We start from the raw sequence: 20,154 nt of genomic DNA, 5'->3' as shown, positions 1-20,154 counted from the left end.
CACTTATGTTTTGTGGACGTTGTGGAAGATCCGTGGGATTTCTGAGTACAATAACGTTTTCTGAAGAGTGGATAATCAGTACGAAAAGGTCCCATCTCCAGAACAGCCTACGGTTTCATTTAGAAACTTTTTCAAGCAACTGCGCTTCCTTGCACAAAATCAGAACGAGTGATTTTTCTTCCGAGGGTAATTTCGGGTCAAAAAGCTAAATACCAATACCAAGTACTAAATACCACCAGTGATCATAAAGCATAGGAACTGGGGCAAGTGCAGGGGGCAAGCACCCTATCCAAGGAACGAGGCTTTCGAGAAGCTAATGAGTGAAGGAAAGTGACGAGAAAGTGATCAGAAGGCATCTTCCCTCCCGCCGCTGAGGCAATCAATCCCCTGGGGGCTCGGGATGGGGGGTGGGGTGGGGGTGGCGGAAGAACTCCCGCCCGCGGCTGAGGTAAAGTGGGACCAACAGACGACCCGTCCCTTCCAACCCGCATCCCGCAGGTCTGCGGCGAGTCCCCGCACTTCGCGACCTTTCAACGGCCTCTCTGAGGGACAAGCGCTCCAGTCAGCCGCGGAGCATCTCCACAAGGGCCGCGGTCGGGGTTGAGGGTATCGGCGCCAGGACGCGAGCGACCGGTGAGGGACAGCACGTTAGACGCAAGCCTGGCCCTACCTGCCCAGCTCCCGGAGGGCTGGGATCATAGACGCCAGTTCCAGGCCATGCTCGCCCATTCTGAGGACGCGCGGCACTCTTCAATTACAACGAGGCGGGCTCCTGGCGTCGCCACAACTACCTCTGGTGAGGAGGCGCGGCGCGTGACGGAGTCTCACGGGGCCCAAAACTCCTCCCGGAAGCCGCGGCCGGTCAGCTCTCTAGGCCTGAGTTCGTTTCCGCGTAGGACCCGGGGGAGGCCTGGAGGCCGTGAGGGGGCGGGGCGAGGGGCGGGACGCGCTCCAGTCCGGTTTCCCGACTAAGGTTCTTTCTGAGCCTGGAGCGCTGCGCAGGCGAGATTTGCTAGATTTGGTTTTTAGCTTTTCTGCTCTATCACTCCCAGCCACAGAGGCTCAGAGAAGCCAGACCCCTGAATCTGGGGACGACAAGGGCGTGGTGGGGACCAACCCAGAATCCCTCGCATCACAAACTTGAAAGCTGAGGCAATTCAGCAGCTAAAGGCCGGAATTAGATCGCAGGCTTCCTCCCCACGGAGTCACGTTCGCAGTTCCTCATTTTCTACCACTCTCTTGACATCCTTTCTGAAAGATACGGGACAGAAGTTGGGCTCCTCCTTTGTCCTGTTTCAGCAGATTTCACCACCCCTCCCTCCCCCTCCAACTAGACGTCTCCCTTGGGTTTCCTTGAGGATTCTCGCAACTTTTAATATTGAAAAAGAGAGTTGAATTGTATTTATTTGTTTCTCATATAGTAAGCAGCAGTACTATGTATTTAATACATTTATGTCACCGTCACGTGGATCTATTACCTGTGATTTAATTTGTAAAGTAAAATCAGTGGCTTTTGGCTGTGGATATTTTCTAGCTCAACCCAGTTTGTTTATGAAAAATGGACACAATAAGAAACTGTTAACATGTCAAAATCATGTATTTAATCAGACAAGGCGTGCGGTGTGCTTACATTTGTTACTTCGCAAACGAGAATAATTACTATACAGTATCTTAAAAAAAACCCCACAAAACGCAAAGTGATAGAGTGACAGCCAAATACACTCCTGTCTCAGGGATTTTTGCATTTGTTGCACCCTTTGTCTGGACTTCTTTCATCACCCCTCTTATATGCTGAAATGTCACCGGAGAGCTTCATATAGACTAGCACACTTAAACTTACTCTTTTCTCCTCCATCCTGATTTATTTCTTTGTGACACATAGAACCAAATTATATACTATTTTATTGGCTGTCTCCTCCAATTACAGTATAAGCTCCTTGAGAGCAGGATTTTGTCTGTTTTATTCACTGCTGAGATATCCCAGGATCTAAAACAGTGCCTGGTAGGTAGTTGGTGTGTACTAATATTTGTAAAATAGTAGAATACTTCACAGGGAACTCTACTCAGTACTCTGTAATGGCCTGCATGGGAAAAGAATCTTGCAAAAAAAAAAAGAAAGGATATATGTATATGTATAATTGATTCACTTTGCTGTTCACCTGAAGCTAACACAACATTGTAAATCAACTATACTCGGATTAAAAAAAAATTTAATAAAAATAACCATTAAAATAAAAAGAAATGGAGAGAAAGAACACATCAGGCCTCACCAAAGGGGTATACCATTCTTAATGAAAGTTCTTGAACAATGTCAACATATTCTTGGTTTATCATAAAAATTCACTTACAGGACAGTTCATTGTAGATGATATTTTGCTAAAGATGGTATTTGCAGAGGGAGATATAAAGCCAGTAACTGTTTTGTAGAAGTTCAAGGTTAAATTTTAGTCTTATTAAAAAAAAAAAAAAGTAGAATTCTATAAACATGGGATTAGGCTTTGAGGCCTTGTGCAAGTTCTCTTTTCATCCGCTAGAAAACTACAAAGCTATTCAGTAAAGTTACTTCACCTCTCTGTATATGTTTTTCATCTATAAAATAAGATTAATAATACCTATCTTGTAAAAGATTACAGTAAATATTAAATAAGAAGTGGTAGTGTCCTACAGGAAAATACCATTTTTTTGTTCTTTTAAAAAAATTTTAATTGATGGATAATTGTTTCACAGTGTGGTATTAGTTTCTGCTGCACAACAAAGTGAATTAGCTATAAGTATATATATATATCCCCTCCCTCTTGAGCCTTCATCGCGCCTACCCCTTATCCCACCCCTCTAGGTCATCACAGAGCACTAAACTGAGCTTTCTGTGCTATAGAGCAGCTTCCCACTAGCTGTCTGTTGTACACATAGTAGTGTATATATGCTCAGTCCTACTCTCCCAATTCGTCCCACTGTCTCCTTTCCCCTCTGCATCCCACAAGTCCATTCTCTGCATCTGCATCACTATTCCTGCCCTACAAATACGTTCATCAGTACCATTTTTCTAGAGTCCATACGTAATATGTGGTATTTGTTTTTCTCTTTCTGACTTCGCTCTGTGTGACAGACTCTAGGTTCATCCACCTCACTACAACTGACTCTATTTCATTCCTTTTTATGGCTGAATAATATTCCATTGTATATTGTATATACAACTGGTTTATCTAATGTGTACTGTATATACAACTTTATTCAAGAATACCATTTCTTAGGTAAAATGTATGAATTATGAAGATGATAAGTGAAAAAAGGCAAATTGCAAAGAGATACATAACAATATTAAATCACTACATACCATTTTAAAACCAGACTTTGTGTGAGTGGATCATGTATACATACATGTCTGATAAAAGTATAGAAACATAGTTGGGGAGGATATACATCAACTCCCGAAGAGTAGTACCTCTGGATAGGGATAGAAGGGAATGAAATGATAAGGTTTCAACACATTTGTGAAGATTTTCTTTTAATAGGATTAGATTAATCATGATATATTTAACATTTATTATATTTGAGTGACCTATTGACCTCTTCCAAATTCTTCCTTCTGTTCAGATGGCTCTCTGAGCTTTATATGTCATATGTCTGCATTTCTGCTGCATTTTTTCTTGAATTTTTCCCAGGCATTTAATTTTTGTTTACATTTTTATTATGGCAATTTTCAACTATACACAAAAGTAGTGGTGTTGGAGAAGATTCTTGAGAGTCCCTTGGACTGCAAGGAGATCCAACCAGTCCATCCTAAAGGAAATCAGTCCTGAATATTCATTGGAAGGACTGATGCTGAAGCTGAAACTCCAACACTTCGGCTACCTGATGCGAAGAACTGACTCATTAGCAAAGACCCTGATGCTGGGAAAGATTGAAGGTGGGAGGAGAAGGGGACGACAGAGGATGAGATGGTTGGATGGCATCACCGACTCAATGGACACGAGTTTGAGTAAACTCCAGAAGTTGGTGATGGACAGGGAGGCCTGGTGTGTTGCAGTCGGTGGGGTCGCAAAGAGTCAGATACAACTGAGTGACTGAACTGAACTGAGACATAGTAGGATAAGGAATGCACCCCCCACCCCCATGACCATTACCCAACTCAACAACTATCAGCATATGGCCAGCCTTTGTTTCATCTATAACCACCCCTCTTGTTTCCTCTCTCTCTAATTGGATTATTTTAAAGAAAATCTCAGACAACTCATCAATTTTATCTGTAAACACTTTATTTTGTGTCTCTTAATGATAAGGACTCAATTCTACCTCCTATAAGTGTCAAACCCATCCACTTCTCTCCCAGTCCCTGTGCTGTATTGCCATTCTAGTTTCAGACCATCAGATGTCTTATGCCCAAATTACTTCAATGACATTCTTGCTTGTCTTTCTTCCCTTGGGCTTGTTTTTCCTCCCATCTATTCTCCTCACTGAAGTGTTTCAACTTTTTTTGCTCTTCAACAGTATTATTGAAAAAATTTAAAATATCTACACTGACATATGCATATTTATTAACCACATATATTTAGTGCTATATTCCAATATACAGGGAGATAGTTCAGCTGTTGATTGCTTCTTGTCTTCCTCTCATCCTCTCCCCCTCTGTCTCATTTGGGGCAGTGGAATGTGTGGGGAGAGAAGCAGGAAGCAGAGAAGCTGAGGTGAGTGGATTCCTGTGTCCTTGACACCTTGGTTTCCTAAGCCCAGCATCTCAGGTCAGTTGACAACAGGACACCTACCAATGTCCTGGAAGTTTCAACCAGCCTGTGTACAATATTATTCTATAATAATTATAGAATTGTCCCCACTGATCATTAAACAGTAAAGAATCTGCCTGCCAATGCAGGAGATGCTGGTTCGATCCCTGGGTCAAGAAGATCCCCTGAAGAAGTGAATGGCAACCCACTCCAGTATTCTTGCCTGGAGAATCCCATGGACAGAGGACCCTAAAGGGCTACAGTCCCGGCCTGGGGTCGCAAAGAATCTGACAGGACTGAGCAACTAACTTTCACATGATTCAACTAGAGTGAGAAATGACCACCAGGTGGCACAACAACCTAAATGAGACCAAGATGAACTTGTTCTGTCAGATGCCCAAATTCCCGGCTGCTTACCTCAGCAGGTTCTATTGTAATGCAGTGGACTTTTTGTTTTAAATTCCATTTTCTCAGGATTTTACTGTATGTATTAAAATAGAAATCTTAAAGAAATGAGATTAAGAAATATAAACAATTTTACAAGTTCCTTTCTACAACTGAATGAACTTCAATACACACCTCCTTGGTACACACGCACACACAGATTCACATTTCAAATTATTTTTAATAACTTTCATTTCTCAACAAATTTTAAAGTTATTTCTTTTTTACTACTTAGTAATTTTCATTTTTAATGGTTTTTAAAACTTTGCTCCTAGGTGATGCCAATGCTGTTTGGAATTGTTCTACACAGCAGAGCATCTTTCCAAAACCTGAATGTGATTATGCCATTCCTGTGCTTCAGTAGCTTGACCATGTGTTGAATATTGTCAGTTTAGTGGGTAAGAAGGGGCACATGTCTGTTGGTTTTCATTGGATAAAGCCTCAAGTAACAGATCAACATAACCACAAGTCAACATTCTGAAACTTAATAACGCAGAACAAGTGATTCTGTACAGCCAAGCTGCATTAATGAATTAGTTTAATTCTATTAAATCCATTTAAGAGAAACATTGAAAAAGCACATTATCAAAAAAACACCTTGTTCTCATAAAGGAACTTAAAATATTGAAGAAACTTAAATGTAAACTGTTTGTCTTCCTATCCATGTGTACATCTACTAAAGCTGTATTACAGGAGTAGGACTCCATTGTGTTTGGAGATAATTCAGAAATGACATGGAGTACTTTTGTATGTGTCCAGGGGATTTCTATCTCAGTAATGAATTATTGGCATTTACATTGCTAAGGTCTGAAGTATGACCCTAAGATGATATCAAATGTGTTCGAATGGTAAGGATTATTTGCATTTGTGTGTGCTCAGGCGTATTCAACTCTTTGCAACCCTATGGACTGTAGCCCGCCAGGTTCCTCTGTCCATAGAATTTATCAGGCAAGAATACTGGAGTGGGTTGCCATTTCCTCCTCCAGGGGATCTTCCTTTCCCAGGGATTGAACCTGAATCTCCCATGTCTCCTGAATTGGCAGGCAGATTCTTTACCACTGAGCCACCAGGTGGTGCAGGTTTGATCCCTGGGTCAGGAAGATCTCCTGGAGGAAGAAATGGCAACCCACTCCAGTATTCTCACCTGGGAAATCCCTTGGACAGAGGAGCCTGGCAGGCTACAGTCCATGGGGTCACATAGAATTGGACACAATTTAGCAACTGAGCACAAGAAGCTCTGTGATACAGATAAAGCCTGAAGAGATGATTCTGATTTCTCCAACTTGAGCATGCATCAGAATCACCTGAAAGGCTTATTAAAACAGATTCCTGAGCACCAGCCCATTCTAATTCAATGGGTCTGAAAGGGACCTCAATGACTTGCATTTTAATGGGCCTCTTAGGTAATGCCGATGCTGTTTGTCCACGTACCACACTTTGGGTTAGCACTATTTTAGAGTAGTGTTTCTTACCCTTGATTGAAATTATGTGAGTGAGAAGCTTTTTAGAAGTATCTGGGTGATGATAAACCTCATTAGAATCCAAGAAGGCAGAGTAGAAAGACCTTGAGCTAACCTCCTCCCACAGGCACATCAGAATTGTTGATACAATTATTTACAGAGTAACTATTGTTGAGAAAGACTGGAAGACCAGCAGAAAAGAACTTCTACAACTAAAGATATAAGGAAGGAACCACAATGTGATAGGTAAGAGGGGCAGAAATACAATAATATAGTTAAGACCCAGGTGGGCAACCCACAAACTGAAGCCTAATCGCATCTGCCCACTCACAGAGCGAGGGGTTTGAGCCCCACATCGGGCTCCCCAAACAACGGGTTCTACACCAGGAAGACGAGGCCTCAAAAAGTTTGGCTTTGAAGACAAGTGTGGGAGACAAGTGTGGGAGAGCCAGAGGGCTGGGGGAAATAGAGACTCTTAAAGGGCGCACACAATATCTCACATGTTCCAGAACTCAGGGCAGAAGTAAGAATTTGAAATGAGCCTGGATCAGATCTTAAGAGCCTCCCAGAGAGGCACAGCAACTGGAGTTCACCCTGGAGACATAGACAGGGGTAGCAGCCATTTTGGGGAGCACTGTCTACCACAAGGACACTGGAGCTGACAAATGCCATTTTGGAATCCTGTCACTGGCAGGATTAGCACCAGGACTCAGCCCTGCCCACTGCCATTTAACAGTCTCAACTACCAGCAGGCGTGCTGCCTTAAGACTCCCTGAACACACAGCCACCCTAACTCAGCCCCACACACCAGGGGGCCCTGGACCTGGCCCTGAGCACCAGTGCATCAGCATTAGCCTTAGGGCCCCACAGCCAGAGACCCTGGGATCTGGTTCCATACACCAATAGGCTGGCATTAGCCCAGGGACTGGCCTCAGCCACCAGTAGGTAGACACCAGCCCTAGGACCCCCTGAGCCCCAGCCCCACACACTAGTAGGCCAAAACACCAGCTCAAGGACCCCAGGCTCTGCAACCAGAGACCCTAGGGTGCAGCTCTGTTCACTAGTGGGCTGGTACTAGCCCCAGGAAGTGGCCTTACTCACCAGTGGGTGGACGCGAGTCCCAGGACTGCCACAGCTCTGCAGCTTGCTGTACCAAGACCCAGCCCACCCATCAGCAGGCCAGCACCAGTCCCAAGCCACCTGGGTCCCAGTCCAGCCCACCAGCAGACTTAACACCAGCCCTAGGACACCCTACCCCCACCCTGGACCCTGGCCTTGCCCACCAGCAGATGCATGACAGATCTGAGACAAATTAGACCCCTCACCCAGCTGCCCTGGGATTGAGCCACACTCACCAGTGTGCCAACACTAGCTTTGGGACACCTTATATCAAGAACTGGCCACACCCACCAGCAGGCCAGCACTAGATCCTGCACCCACAGCCCTGCAGTCATGCACCCCAGAACCTGACCCCACCTACCAGGGGCCAGTACTAGTCCCCAGACACACCAGGGCCCCATACCCAGCAGCCTCTGCACAAACCAGGACCTGGCAACTAACCAGATCAGGGACCAGCTATGCCTACAAGACCACCCACAGTAGTCAGCACATCCCAACAGAAGGCATAGCCCAAATGGGGAGCACTCCTAGAATACAGGTCTGGTGACCAGAGGGCAGTGTGCTGTTGGGACTCATAGGACATCTACAGGAAGCCACTTCTCCAAGGTCAGGAAACATGACCAACATACCAGATACATACAAATAAAGGCAAAAAATTAGGCCAACAGAGGCAATAGAGGAATATGTTCTCAATGAAGGAAGAAGACAAAACCCCAGAAGAAGAACTAAGTGGAGATAGGCAATCAACCCGATAGTTCAAGGTAATGATTATAAAGATGTTCAAAAAACTAGGGAGAAGATTGGGTGAGCAGAGTGAGACGTGAGAAGTTTTTAACAAAGAGAAAATATAAAGAAGAAACAGATGAAGAATAATTGAAATGAAAAGTACACTAGAAGGAATCAAAGTAGCTGGCACAAAGGAACGGATCAGCAAGCTGGAAGACAGAGTAGTGGAAATGCTGAAACTAAACAGAGAAAGGGGAAAAAAAAAGAAATGAGAACAATTTAAGAGGTCTCTGAGACAACATCAAGCATACTAACATTTCTATAAAGATGCCAGAAGAAGAGAGAAAGGAACAGAAAACATCCTTGAACACATAATAGCTGAAAACTTCCCTAACATGGAAAAGGGAACAGACAATCAAGTTCAAGAAGCACCGAGAGTCCCAGACAGGATCAACCCAAAAGAGACCACACCAAGACACGCTGGAACGAAAATGACAACAATCAAAGGTGAAGAAAATACGGAAAGCAGTTAGAGAAAAGCCACAAATCATTCGCAAGGAAACTCCCATCAGTCTATCAGCTGACTTCTCAGCAGAAACTCTGCAGGCCAGAATGGAGTGGTGTGATGTATTTAAAGAGATAAAAGGGGGAACCTACAATCAAGAATATTCAAGCCAGGCAGAGCTTGCCTGCCTGCCAGATTGCATCTCTTACAAGTGTCCTATGTTAATAAATCTATTTCTTGCCTATTACTTGGCCTCTCACTGAATTCCTTCTGTGCTGAGACACAAAGAACCTGAACCTCAGTAAGTCCAGACACCAGGTAGGACTGCAGCCTCCGCGCCCCTTCCTGAGTTCCAAAGGGCTGATCGACAGTTGCTAATCAAGAGAGGAGTGACCAAGAAACCAGCTGACGCAAGATTACAGGGACCAGAGAAGCGCATCAAGCTTAGGGGGCCAACCCCCCAAGAAGGGGGCGGGGGGAATTAGATGAAGGTGGTCAAAAGTTACCAGCTTCCAGTTATAGGTAAGTATTTGGGATGTAATGTGCGTGTATGTGTGTGTGCTCAGTTGCTCAGTCGTGTCCAACTCTTAGCGACCCCATGGACTGTAGCCCTCCAGGCTCCCCTGTCCGGGAGTCTCCAGGCAAGAATGCTGGAGTGGGTTGCCATTTCCTCCTCCAGGGAATCTTCCTGACCCAGGGATCAAACCTGTGTCTCCTGCATCTCCTGCATTGGCAGGCGGGTCGTTTACCACTGAGCCACCGGGGAATCCTCAGTAAGACATAAATATATAAATATACAGAGTGGGTTACCATTGCCTACTCCAGGGGATCTTCCCAACTCAGGGATCAAACGTGCATCCCTTATGTCTCCTGCATTGGCAGGCAGGTTCTTTACCACTAGCGCCACCTGGGAAGCCCAAAGATATATATATAACTTATTTATATATATATATATATATATAAAAGTAATTTATAACATATATATATAATATAAATAGGGCTTATAATATATAACTTATTTATATATATATAAATTATTTTATACATTTATTTATATATTACAAAATAATATGAAAAATTAAAAGTATTGGGCATCCCCAGAGATGATGATTTGATTGACTTGAAGTAAGACATATATATATATATATGTATATATATATATATATATACACACACACACATATTTACGTATATATATAAATGCATTTGTCTCCTTGCCAACAAGTTCAAGCATCTACTCATATGTCTATTAATCATTTGGATTTCTTTTTCTGTTAATTACCCACTTAGGACTTTATCAGTTTTATTTGGTTGCATCTTCTTATTGATTATAGGAGCATTTTAATATATTATGGACATTAACTCTTTTCTGATAGATACTCTGAAAATACTTTTTCTTTATCAGTTGCTTGTCATACAGAAATTTTATTTTTTATTGTATCAAATCTGTCCATATTTTCCCTAATGTCTTCTGAGTTTTGAGTATTGCTTAGGAAGATAAGAATTTCCCTAGTGGTGGTGGTTTATTTGCTAAATCATGTCCTATCTTGCGAACCTATGGACTGTAGCCCACCAGGCTCCTCTGTCCATAGGATTCTCAAGGCAAGGATACTGGAGTGGGTTGCCATTTCCTTATCCAGGGGATCTTCCCGACCCAGGAATCAAACCCGAGTCTCCTGCATTGCAGGCAGATTATTTACCGACTGAGCTACTAGGGAAGCTGGTGGTTTAGCAGTAAAGAATCTGCCTGCAATGCAGGAGACACAGAAGACTTGGGTTTGATCCCTGGGTCAGGAAGCACCCCCTGGAGAAGGGCATGGCAACCCGCTCCAGTATCCTTGCCTGGAGAATCCTATGGACAGAGGAGCCTGGTAGTCTACAGTCGCAAAGAGTCGGACAGGACTGAAGCAACTTAGCACACACACAGGAAGATTAACCCCAAGGTTAAAAGTGTTCTTTTATAGTTTTTACCAAGATCTTTGTATTTGAGTTTCCTAGTACTCATTTATTTATTGATGATTTTTGAGTAAGACAACATGTTTCCCATATGGACTGTGTATTTGTTGGGACTGAAGTCCCTTTTGCTAGTTTAAGAATAAAGAGGTTTATTACAAGATGTAGATAATATACAGAATTGTTGGGAGAAAGGGGCTTCATCATGAGAATTCAAGAACTTCCCAAATTATCTGTAAAAGTGGTTGTGAACTCTGAAAAGGATCAGGAAGCTGCCAAAAGAGGATCATGCCTTCCCTCTCTTCTCATACAATTCAATTTTCAACCAAAAGGTCTTACATGACTTGAAAGTGAAAGTGTTAGTCGCTCAGTCGTGTCTGACTTTTTGTGATCCCATGGATGGTTTTTATTTCTTTAAAAAGCCTGCCAGCCTCGATCTATGAAATTCTCCAGGCAAGAATACTGGAGTGAGTAGCCATTCCCTCCTCTGGGGGATCTTCCTGATCCATGGATCGAACCCAGGTCTCTTGCATTGCAGGCAGATTCTTTACTGTCTGAGCCACCAGGGAAGCCCACAATGACTTGATGAAGCCTTACATGACTTGATGAAACCTAAATCATATTTACCAATAAGTAAATTTGGGTCTTTAGAGTTTGGCTCTCCGAACTTCTTGAGGGCATTCAAGAAGGTAGCTGGGACAATGCACAGTGTCAGTATATTATTGACTAGTCTCTCAAGTTCCCATTTTTTTTAAAAAATTTCACTTATTTAGTTTTGACTGTGTTAGGTCTTTGTTGCAGCACATGGGATTTCTCTAGCTACAATGAGCAGGGGCTACTCTCTAGTTCTGGTGCGAGGGCTTTTCACTGGGGTGGGTTCTCTTGTTTCAGAACAGGGGCTCTAGGGTATGTGGGCTTCAGTAGTTGCAGCAGGTATGCTCAATAGTTGTGGTACACAGGCTTAGTTGTCCTAAGGCATATGGAATCTTCCTGGACCAGGGATCGAACCTGTGTCCCCTGCATTGGCAGGCGGATTCCCAACCACTGGACCAACAGGGAAGTCCACTTCCCCATTATTCTGATTATCATTGTCTGCATAAATACATCATAGAGTAAAAAATATTTGGAGACAGTCTGTCACACCCACAGCTGTTTTCCTTTCCTATTTCTCATCTGTTTCAATTCATGTTGCACATTAGTTTATCTTTTTCAACTAAGGATGTGGAAGGTGTGGGGGAGGATAGAGAATGTAGTAAACACTCCCAGATCACCCTCCCATGCCCTCAAGTGATTTCCCCTCAGTGTCTGTTAGGCTGACTTAGTCCTGGAAAAATTCCTCAGCTGGTTCTTCCAGTTCCTACCTGCTCATCTACATCTATTCTAAAATGGGATCACCTATTTCATTCTTTATCTCAGTCATCGAAGTTTTAAATTCCTAACTAACTAGTCAAAATTTTTGTACTTGAAATATATGATTATTCTTTGAAGGTACTAATAATATTTTTCAAATGTTATCTTCTGATTATTGCCTAGCTCTGTTTTCTCTAATATTATTTGTAGAGATGGTGCTTCTCACAGTCATTTATCCTCAAATGTGTGATATAATGTATAGTTATCTGTTCAATTTTGTATTTATTTTTATTGAAATATTGTTGATTCAACAATTTTGTATTTTAGAATTTTTTTCTCTCTCTCTTTTTTTATTAAGTTTTTTGGGATCTTAGTTCCCTGACCAGAGATCAAACACGTGCCTCCTTTGGTGGAAACATGGAGTCTTAAACACTGGACTGCCGGTGAAGGCCTCATTTTACCTTTTAATTCACTGTAGCCATCCTCAGGGCTTCCCAGGTGGCTCAGTGGTAAAGAATCCACCTGCCAATGCAGGAGATGCAGGAGATTGGGGTTCGATCCCTGGGCTAGGAAGATCCCTTGGCAACCCACTCCAGTATTCTTGCCTGGGAAATCTCATGGAACGAGGAACCCGGTGGGCTTACAGTCCACGAGTCACAAAGAGTTAGACACAACTTAGTCACTGAGCATGCGCATAGCTATCCTCTGCCAATATGGGGTAAAGAACAGTACTCGAGAGGTAAGGATGTGTTGATGTGAAAGACTGTTCTTATTCCTGGAACTCTGTAGCTAATTAGATCACAGTTTAGACCCCACTGGGGAGTGGAAAGGTGTTGGCTACCCTGGCTGCTCTAAACCTCTTTCCCTAGTTATTCTCTCTGACTAGCGTCTCAAGGCCCTCTCTCCATTTCTTGATCTGTTAGCTGACCTTGCACACCTTCCCCTCAACTGTTCCATCCTTTGCCTTAGCCTCCTCCTCTGCATGATTTGAGCTGAACTCTCCTTGCATTTTCTTTCTCTGAGATGTGATCTTTCTGTATTCTGGTTTTTTAAAAAAATTTATTTATATATTTATTTATTTTTGGCTGTGCTGGGTCTTCACCACTGCGCAGGCTTTTTCTCTAATTTCAGTGAGCTGGGCTACTCTCTAGTTGCAGTGCACAGGCTTCTCATTTCGGTGGCTTCTCTTGTTGTGGAGCACGGACTCTGGGGCATGAACGCTTTGGAAGTTGTGGCATGTGGACTTCAGAAGTTGTGGCTCCTGGGCTCTAGAGCACAGACTCAGTATTTGTGGTGCACGGACTTAGTTGCTCATGGCATGTGGGACCTTCCTGGCCCAGGGATCAAACCTGTGTCTCCTGCATTGGCAGGTGGATTCTTTACCACTGAGCCACCAGAAAAGCCCTGTATTCTGTTTTTCTCAACATTTCTGGTTTGTTGATGGCAGTTTTTCTTGTTTTCCTAGGATTTTTTTTAAACTTCTTAAAGGTATCTTCTCTATCATTTCTTGAAATTGTATGTGGTAGGTAGGGTATAGGTGCACGTGTTTGGTTGGCTATTTTGATCCAACTTCTATTAAATAGTGTATCTGTGTGTGAGTGTGTGTGTGTGTGAGAGAGAGAGAGAGATTTTGCATTATTTACTACTTTAGTTCTCAGATTATTCTTTTCTTCTCCAAATGACATAAAAAAATAAAGCTAGATTTACACTGAATCTTAGCCTTTTTCACCTGTATTATTCTTCTTTATTCTGAAAAAAAGAAAAAGATCAAATAAATATGTTCCTACCATACCTCTTGGTATTATCCAATGTCATTCTAAATGCTCCTAATTTAGGGGGAGCATTTTGCAAGGGGGCACGGGTTTGATGGTTGGGGAATTAAGATCCCACATGCTGTATAGTATGGCCAAATTTTTTTTAATTTTAAATTAAAAAAATAAAAATGTTCATATTTTTCCTGAAATAGGAGGTAAATTGGTATGAGCTGACTTCAGGATTAGGATCAGGGGATGGATAGCAATTGGTGTGGTTATAAGCATTTTAGAAACCACCAGACTCTGGGGAACTAACACTAACCACAGTCACAGAAATTCACTTCATAACCCCAAATACCTGGTTGGTTTTTGTTTTTTTTTTTTTTTTTTGAGTATGGAATATACCTGCCTAGTGGTTCAGTCAGTAAAGAGCCTGCCTGCAATGTGGGAGACCTGGGTTCCATCCCTGTGTTGTGAAGATCCCCTGGAGAAGGAAATGGCTACCCACTCCAGTATTCTTGCCTGGAAAATTACATGGACAGAGGAGCTTGGTGGGTCGGACTCGACTGAGTGACTAACACTTTCCTTCACTTTTCTTTCTTTCATGGGATATGTTGTAAATTTGCAGGGACTTGTTGTGATAACACAAATATGCAGTTGGACTTGCGAGTTGGAATCCTAGTCCACCACTCATTCATTCCCTCTCTGTTTTTAATATTTCTGAATCTCCACCTTTGTCCTTTGTTGTTGTTCAGTTGCTAAGTCTTGTCCAGCTCTTTGAGACCCCATGAACTGCAGCTTGACAGGCTTCCCTATCCTTCACTATCTCCCTAAGTTTGCTCAAACTCATGTCCATTGAGTCGATGATGCCATCCAACCGTCTTATATTCTGTTGCCCCCTTCTCTTCCTGCCCTCAATCTTTCCCAAGATCAGGGTCTTCTCCAATCAGTCAACTCTTTGCATTAGGTGGCCAAAGTATTGGAACTTATGTATTATTCTTATTAATATTATTATATTACTAATATTTTTATAAGCTGTAGAAGAGCCAGAAAATGATCCCTATTTCAACTGAAGTTGGTGATGTTGTTTTTTTTAACCTATCGGTGGAGCATGTAATTGGGCATAAATTCATGTGATTAAACAAATGTTTAAAATTGGGACTATTCTGGAAAAACAGGAACATAAGGTTATGATAACTAGAGTGTATACTTTTGAGTGTATACTTATGATACAACCAGAACCAAATACAACATCTTTTCTCTGTGACTTCTTCCTACCTGATGGCATTATTTCCATTGCTTTCACACTATTACTCTTTCAATTAATAGTGGGATCTTCTTATCAAATAAAATCTCAGAGTATACCTGGATATGGAAGTAATGGTGCTCTGGTTAGACTGGGATCCTTAACCCAGAGTTCTGCTTATTTATCATCTCCATGACACCCCAGGCTCCTGGAAAGACAGTTTGGAGAACTTATTTCTCACTGGTGGATATGTAATCAGTTTAGCAGGTAACAGTTTTCTTTATCATTATTATGCATTGGTGTGCATTTCTAATTATATACTTTTTTGTTCACTGTTTTATTTTTGCAAGATGCTTTGGGGAAATATTTTTTTTTCAGCAATACATTTACAAATCACATTTGGGAGTTGGTTACTTTTGAAGGTGGGTTGTTTCAGATATTTTATATTGATTATGTTTAGCTTCTTCTACAGACAGTAATTTTTTGTTGTTGTTTTTCCCTTCTCTAAAAATCAGGTTACACCATATTTAGAGTTTACACGTCCTCAAGACCTCATCTTGGTCAATATTCCCACAAATAAAGAACTCATAGGAGTCTTTGATTAATTTTTCTTTACTTTTATTGGAAAATATATAAAATGAATGTCATAAATTTAAAGTGTACTATTTAGTTTTGACAGTTGTACATTTTTGTGAAATTTCTACTATAATCAACAAAAGCTTTCTTTTCCATCATCCCCCAAAGATTATTACTGCCTCTTGACAGCCCATTCCTTCCTTCATTCCTGGCTCCAGGCAATTACTAGTTTGATTTTTGTCAATTTAGGTTATTTTGAACTTCATATAAATGGAATCATTTATTTGTCTCTAGCCTCTTTAACTCAGCATAATAACTTTGAGATTTATCCATGTTGGAGCCTGTATGAGGAATTCTCCCCTTGCCCTTTTTCTGATGAGTAGTATTCCATTGCATAGATGCACCACAATTTGTTTATCCATTCACCCGTTGGTGGGCATTTGGGTTCCTTCTGATTGGGCCTAGTGTGAAAAATAGGCCTTCCCAGATGGCTCAGTTGTAATGAATCCACCTGCCAACAGGAGATGCAGGGGACTTGGGTCAGGAAGATTCCCTGGAGGAGGAAATGGCAATCCACTCTGTTTTTCTTGCCTGGGAAAACCCACAGACAGAGGGGCCTGGCGGGATACAGCCCATAGAGTCACAAAGAGTGGGACAGGAATGAGCATGCATGCAAGAATATTGTGAAAAAAAGCTGCCATGAACATTCATATTCAAGTCTTTGTATGATTACATTTTAATTTCTCTTGGGTAATATCTATGAATGTGATGACTGGATTATATGGCAGATGTGTGTTTAACCTTTTAAGAAATACATTGTGAGAACTTACACCTCCTCTTGTACATCTGGGCTCAGATAAGGATACTGAAGCCACTGATTTCTCTAGGTTTAACACAGGGAAAAATCCTCATCCTCCTCAGCCTTAGCCTTGCTCAGTCGTGTCCGACTCTTTGTGACCCCGTGGACTGTAGCCCCCCAGGCTCCTCTGTCCATGGGATTCTCCAGGTAAAAATACTGGAATGGGTTGCCATGCCCTCCTCCAGAGGATCTCCCCGACCCAGGGATCGAACCCGGATCTCCTGCATTACAGGCGGATTCTTTACCATCTGAGCCACCAGAGAAGCCCAGCCTTAGCCCACCTACTTCCAATTGCTCATCACCTCCTTTGGGTTTCTAAAATAACTCCAACATCCTTTTTCTTCATCTCTCAAGCCATATTAATATCATCTCAGGATTTCTTGAGTAGCTGTTTCGTACCCAGCACTGTGCTAAACACTAACCGGTCACACAAAACTTAAGAGTTAAATGGGGACCCCCTCTTGTTGCCCAGACACAGTCCGAGAGACCACAACCATAGGTTATGCTACAGGCAAAATATGTGAGTACTCTTGTGGTTGCATTCCACTCACTTGACTCACATGCTAGAGGAAATATTCCACCTCTATTTGCTTGTGAGCTGTAGTTATTTATTTATTTTTAAAGTAGGTGTGGCTGTTAAATGAAGAGGAAGTACTATGTGAAATCCCAGAGAGGAGGAGAGAGAAAACTTTCTCTTTTAATATCTATATCTATATAGATATAGAGGATTCTTTACTATCTGAGCCACCAAGGAAGCCCATATATATGAGTGTGTGTATATATATATATATATATATACACACACACATATATATAATATATTTTATATCTCTATACATATATATGATATATATGTATATATATGATATATATGTATATATATATATATATATCTTTTCTCTTCATCAGAATTTCGCAGCGTGTGGTATCCGAATTAGCAGGGCCAGTTTCCCCTGAGAAAATGTTAGACATGCAGATGGTGGGGCCTCATCTAGATCTACTTGAATCTGAACTCTTGAGAGTGGGATCTGTGGTTCAACAATCCCTCCAGGTGATTCCTATCCGCGACCAAGTTCGCGAAGCACTTGTAAGCTCATCCAAGTGGTGTAGATGGTCATTTTTAGGCTTGGTGGAGGATATGTCCTGGGTCGCTTTGGGCAGTAGGGATAAAATTGCGCAGTGCCCCTCCCCCTCTCCCCCTCTCCCCCTTGCCTCTCCCAGCACCTGCAACTCCATTTCAGCTCTTGGCCTCGGGGCCTTTCCCCCGGGAGCCGCAGTCAAAACGCGGCAAGTGGATTCGGAGTCTGCCTGCCAGAGTGCGGCCGGGCATGCGTAGTGGCGCCAGGCCAGTAGCTAGGCTGGTGCAACTGGGGAGCCGCAGAGCAGACGTGCGTGTGCCGGGATCCGGAGCGGCAGCTGCGGGCTCGAGGGCAGAAAGGCTGCTGCAGGTACGCGGCGCGGTGCGGCTGAGGGGATCCGAGAGAAAGCCTGGACCGATAGGCAGAAAACACAGCTTTACTTCCTCGCCGGCGCTCGGCGGCTCCAGAGGAGTCTCGGCGGGTTTCCCTCGCTGAAGAGGTGTCTCCGGCGCCCGCTGTGCAGCGCGGCGCCCGCCGACCTCGGGGTGCGCTCGTGCCCAGTCTGGGCAGCAAGTAGTGTGGGCAGGTGTTAGTTACATCCTGCATTTATGCTGTTTGCACAGTAAGCTGGAGAACGGCATTATGATTCTTTGCATGAAGTTAGGCATTTTGTTAACTTTTCTATTTTCCTCTCTCTTAAACTTTGGATGGCTACTGGTGCGGCTTTTTGATCCAGCCTCTTTTGCTTGTGTGACTGGTTTATTTGCCTTTGGCCTTTTGCTGCATAGGATCAATAGGACTGGAGTGAAATCTATGGTTTCTGGTTTGGGTGCCTTTTCCGGAGCGAGGGTCTCCTGGATGCAGCATTAAAAAAAAAAAAGTCAACTTTCAGCGTATTTCAGTGCCAGAAACTTCACGCATTTCAGCTGCATTTTAAAGTAGAGACGTTGTGTGTTTGCTTCGGCAGTACATGTAATACAGACTTTGTAAAGTCCAAGATGTATTTCCGCCTTACTTTTCTACATTACTGTTTTTTCAGGCATCGTTTGGTACTCTTGAAAGGGAGCTGTTTCTTAGATAAGTAACAGAGGTCTCACTTCTCCCCTTTCTTTACCCAGTCATATTTTTCTAACTCACACAGAAATATTTTACCCTGGGTCTGCCGTATTGGACACACTCGTAAGATTTTTAAGGCTGGGCCGCACACATTTCTTGGATAACCTGTGAGCCGGAAACAAAATTTTGGGACCGCACACTGAACATTCTTTAAGTGTTAAACTTGCAAGATGGGAGGCAGATACATAGAATTAATAAGTTTACAAGAAAGAAATTTGTAGTTCAGGAGGAGACACCTGTGTGGAAAGATAATACAGACATTGCCGTTTCCTTCAACTCCCCCAAACCCTCCCCCCTACCATGATGAATGTTTTAATGGGAGAAATAATATACAGTTGGTTTAGTTTTGGCCTGTGGAGACCTTCGAGGTCAGCCAGTTCAGCTGCTTCAGTTTACAAGTGAGAAAACCAAAACCAACCAGGTTAAATGACTTGCTGTGGCCGTGGAGCCCCTCCTTGGCAAAGCTGGGCCTTGGACCCAGGTTTTCTGATTTGCAGGGCTCTTTATGCCATCCCCTGCTGATACTCTCCTCAGAGTTTAGTGAGATTATTGAACTTTCTTTTTCTCCTCTACCTCCTTATGTTGTGTGTGTGTGTGTGTGTGTGTGTGTGAGAGAGAGAGAGCACACACTTGAGCGTGCACGCACTTAGTTGCTCAGTGGTGTCCAACTCTTTGTGACTTCATGGACCGAAGCCCACCAGGCTCCTCTGCCCATGGAATTCTCCAGGCAAGAACACTGGAGTGGGTTACCATGCCCTCCTCTGGGAGCTCTTCCCCACTGAGAGATCGAACCCAAGTGTCTTATGTCTCCTGCATTGCAGGAGGATTCTTTACCTTCTGAGCCATTCAGGAAGCCCCCTTTTATTTTGTAGTCTGGCTTAAATCGAAAATTAGCTATTCCTGCTACTAAACTTGCTGACTTTGTAAACCCGTTTCAAACAGTACCACCTAGGGACTTCCCTGGAGGTTCAGTGGTTAAGATGTCAAGCATCCAGTGCAGAGGGTGCTGTTTGATCCCTGATTGGGGAACTAAGATCTCGAACGTCCAGTGGTGTAGCCAACCCCCCCCTCCAAAACAAAGAGTACCCTCTCAAGCCCCCGCTAACAATTGACTGGTCTTGAAATTGCCCTCCTTCCTTGCCTCAGAGTGCCTGTTTGCCTCTTTCCCTGTTGAAGTCTTGCCTACGAAGCAACGTGTAGCTCAGGTGTGCCTCTTCCTAGAAGCCTTCTTCGGTTACTACAGCCA

At 43.0% G+C, this 20,154-nt stretch overlaps 2 protein-coding genes across 12 annotated transcripts in view; one reads left to right on the top strand and one right to left on the bottom strand.

Annotated features, from left to right (window-relative positions):
• The window catches only part of ATR (ATR checkpoint kinase), a 123,601-nt gene extending 122,806 nt beyond the window's left edge, over window positions 1-795 (bottom strand). For all 6 annotated transcript variants that reach the window (XR_014076640.1, XR_014076641.1, XM_081569519.1 and 3 more), the window contains exon 1: window positions 671-795. Coding sequence is in view for 4 of the 6 variants with exons in the window: in XM_081569519.1 (XP_081425645.1) it covers window positions 671-729 (59 nt within the window). In the remaining 2 variants the exon portion in view is untranslated. The remainder of the gene's footprint in view (window positions 1-670) is intronic.
• Window positions 446-20,154, top strand: part of PLS1 (plastin 1) — a 141,268-nt gene continuing 121,559 nt past the window's right edge. For 2 of the 6 annotated variants that reach the window (XM_081569563.1, XM_081569561.1), the window contains exon 1: window positions 12,945-13,017. The gene's annotated coding sequence lies outside the window, so the exon portion shown is untranslated. Of the gene's footprint in view, window positions 634-12,944; window positions 13,018-15,361; window positions 15,546-18,092; window positions 18,162-20,154 lie in introns of those variants that run through there. The other 4 variants (XM_081569560.1, XM_081569564.1, XM_081569562.1 and 1 more) reach the window with 3 other exon arrangements.

Source organism: Giraffa tippelskirchi, chromosome 2, assembly GCF_054371585.1.
Source record: "Giraffa tippelskirchi isolate mGirTip1 chromosome 2, T2T-mGirTip1v1.2.pri, whole genome shotgun sequence".
Taxonomy (NCBI): domain Eukaryota; kingdom Metazoa; phylum Chordata; class Mammalia; order Artiodactyla; family Giraffidae; genus Giraffa; species Giraffa tippelskirchi.
Note: the sequence above shows the minus strand (reverse complement) of the source record. Positions and strands in the feature narration are given on the sequence as shown.